General features: G+C 47.0%; 1 protein-coding gene across 5 annotated transcripts in view; it reads right to left on the bottom strand.

The window, feature by feature from the left end:
- The window catches only part of LRRFIP1 (LRR binding FLII interacting protein 1), a 59,143-nt gene extending 56,742 nt beyond the window's left edge, over nucleotides 1–2,401 (bottom strand). For all 5 annotated transcript variants that reach the window (XM_031063480.1, XM_031063478.1, XM_031063481.1 and 2 more), the window contains exon 1: nucleotides 2,319–2,401. In XM_031063480.1, the coding sequence (XP_030919340.1) occupies nucleotides 2,319–2,348 (30 nt within the window). In that variant the 5' untranslated portion in view covers nucleotides 2,349–2,401. The remainder of the gene's footprint in view (nucleotides 1–2,318) is intronic.
- Nucleotides 2,402–3,269: the final 868 nt, after the last annotated feature.

Here is a 3,269-nt window from a genome sequence, read left to right as displayed (position 1 = left end):
TTCCTGCTGCACCATTTCTCAATCCTCTGTGTAGACTCTTCATGCAAAAGTCACCCAATTACTTTAAAATGAGGGAAATGAAGTGCAAGATTGAGAAATGTGATAAATATGAGGTGGTGGGCAGGAGAGGAGCCAGTTTCCAAACCCAAATCATTAAAACACTCTCTTTCACTGCCATAGTTATAGCCTGTAATGGTAGCACCTGGAAACTTTTAACACAGGGCAGCAGTGTAAATATATTTCCAAGTAATCCATGCTCCACAAGAAGCCTGCCAGGGCATGCACACGGCTTAAAGCATGAAAGACTACACGCACACGCAATAAATTCATTTATTGCTTTTTAACTCCCAGAAGGGACTTAGGGCTCTAAAAAGCCTTCTGAAGTAGTAAAGCGAGTGCTTTAACTTCTGGTTATTTAACATGGCAGCAGTGGAAGAGCGCTCTTCATGTTTCTGAAAAGTTTGCAAAGGGAAATGAAGATGGCAGAGAACCAGGTGTACAGATCCCAGTGTCGCAGCAGGTCCCCCTCCAAGGAAGGGGTAGGTGCCAAATACCTTGTGTTGATCACTGCTTGGGATTTTCTGTATTTATGTTTTATTATACCTGCAAGACACTTGTGGCAATGAAAAACTTCCTGCAGCTCTCCTTAATATCTCTACCTGGCATCTGGGGGCTAAGATGAAACTATTTCAAAAAGTTACAGAATACCCAAGCATGCAAAATATTAAATAAATGTGTCATTTATGCCAGTGAGACTGTGATGGGTATCTGGCTGAGCTTTCAATGACTGTGGTATTGCAGAGGGACATCCTGCCCTACCCAATTTCTATCTATACAAAGCTTTCACAGGTTTTCAGATGACAAGCTCTTAATTGCAGGAGCTTTAGTTTTCACACCTAAATTTCAGTTTACCAAGACACCCTTTGCAGCATCAGCTTTTAATCTGCAAAGGGGTCATCAGTTTCATTAAGTCACCTGTAAATTAGATGGTGTCAGCTGCCAGGACACCCCTATTTACTTTGCTACCCAAACAAAACACGTGGTGCCTGTTTAGCACAGCCCTCCCACGGCTGCTCCCAAGTCCCCCCACCCCAGCTGCCAGCTCAGCAGTGACAGCACCTCCCAGGCTGGGCCAGGCTGCAAGAAACATCCTTCAGAAAGCAGCAACTGCAGCAGGAGAAGGCTCCCACCTTCCCCAAGCTCTGTGTTTGCAGCAAGGGAGCTGAGACACATCCAGACCTGCCTCACCAGGAGCTGAGGGAGGGCAGCCTGCCCAGGAGCTTTTCTGTGGGCTGGCTGCTGCAGCCTGCACTGGCACTGCTCTGCTGTCACATCCTGATCCACATCCTGCTGTCACCTCCTGATTCACTGCTCCAAAGCTCAAACAGATCTTGCTCTGCACCCCAAAGCAAATGCAGAACCGCTGAATTACAGAATGGCCTGGGTTGGAAGGGACCTTAAGACCATCCAGTTCCATCCCCTGCCATGGGCAGGGACACCTTCCACTATCCCAGGTTGCTCCAAGCCCCATCCAGCCTGGCCTTGGACACTTCCAGGATGGGGCAGCCTCAGCTTCTCTGGGCACCCTGTGCCAGGACCTCACCACCCTCACAGGGAAGATGTTTTTCTAATATCCAATCCAACTCTGCCCTCTGTCAGTGTGAAGCCATTTCCCTTTTTTCCTTCCCCACATTTATTCCCACTGTGTATTCCCAGACCCTGCCCCCAGACTCCCTACTTCTTCCTTCTCCTTCAAAAATCTACTGAAAAAACTAAGTTGTGATTGCTGTTGTCCCTCTTGCAGCCACTCTGCTGCTTCACTGAATGCACATCACCAAGCACCACTTTTGAGAGCTTCTGGTTCAGTTCACCAGGTAGGTAATGCTTTGGCAAGTGCAGCTTCTACCCCTGCCCCTGCCAAGAGCAGCCCATCCTTTCTACAAACTTGAGGAGGGCACTGGCACCAGCTTCACAGCAGGAAGCAGAACAACTTCCCACTGGAGTTACACAAAGAGCCAGGAATCTTCCATATTCATTGGATTTCTAACGAACTGATAAGAATCCACCACCTCCACAAAGAAGCTGCATACTTCAAAGTGTAACATTAAACAAGAATTACTAACCACCAGGATTTTCTGTGAATAATTACGCCGGCTTCACCGAGACAAAATCCTTGCATTTTTCCCAGGTTTTCTATGATCAACATCAGCTCCACGTAGATTATTTCAACAAAACACAGACAAGCCATCTATTCCAGGATCTCTGAACATCCTCCTCCCTGGAAACAACCCAGGCACCCCCCAAAGCCCCGGCCTTACCTCCTTCTGCTGCCTCTCCAGCTCTTTCATCCGGATCTCCCGCGCCTCCGCCCGCGCCGCTCTCTTTGCCGCGAGTCTGGCTTCAGCCTGGGAAGGGGAACACAGGGATGGGATGAGATCAAAGCTGGGCAACCCAACGGGGAACACGCTCTGGAAGCAGGGCAGGGAATGGGGAGGTTTGACTGGGCAAGGCTGTAAACACATCTGTAGGAGTTAATTCCCTATTGCAGCTAATGGCCCTGCCTTCCCTAACTTGTTATCGTAACACCCCCGTGCAGGCACTACCCTCCCTGAGCACACTTGTGTTTAAAAGAGATCTTTAATTATTATTTGTGTGGCTGGAGAGGAAGCAGGTTGATTTATTTAAGAAAGGCAGGTTTTGCTCTTTTTGTTTTGGGTTGTTTTGGTTTGGTTTTTTTTTCCCTCCCCTGCAGCATGGATTGTTTTTTAATTGATGAATTAATTTGACCAACACCAAACACATTATGTGCCATTTTTCCTAACCACTGACACTGTGCACACATACCTGGGCACAGGATTTGGGTAAACACTGGAGTTCAGTATGCACAGCTAAGGCTGAAATTATGGAGAGAAAATGCACTAGCTCCATTATAAATCTCCAAAATTCCATATTCCAGTCCAAACCTCGCTGGAGTGGAATTCTGCCAAGACCAGACCTCGAGAGATCTACAGTGCTTCCTCACTTCAGCCCAGTTGGAAGTGATGGAACATCACACAGAGTAACATTTTTAATATTTTGCTTTAAATCCCAGGCAAAGCCAGTAGGTCTGATATAGGAAAAAGTAAAATTAGCTCAGGCTTGGTACAGTACAACTACAGCATCCAAACTGAATGGAAAATCTGCCATAACATCAAGGTCAAGCACACAGAGAAATCAAAACACCAGTGTTTTCAGGAGTGCTTCTAAACACAAGGAAAACCACCAAAAAA

Source organism: Geospiza fortis, unplaced genomic scaffold, assembly GCF_000277835.1.
Source record: "Geospiza fortis unplaced genomic scaffold, GeoFor_1.0 scaffold407, whole genome shotgun sequence".
In the NCBI taxonomy this organism is placed as follows: Eukaryota; Metazoa; Chordata; class Aves; order Passeriformes; family Thraupidae; genus Geospiza; species Geospiza fortis.
The sequence above is the reverse complement of the archived record's forward strand: the minus strand, read 5'-3'. Positions and strand labels throughout refer to the sequence as shown.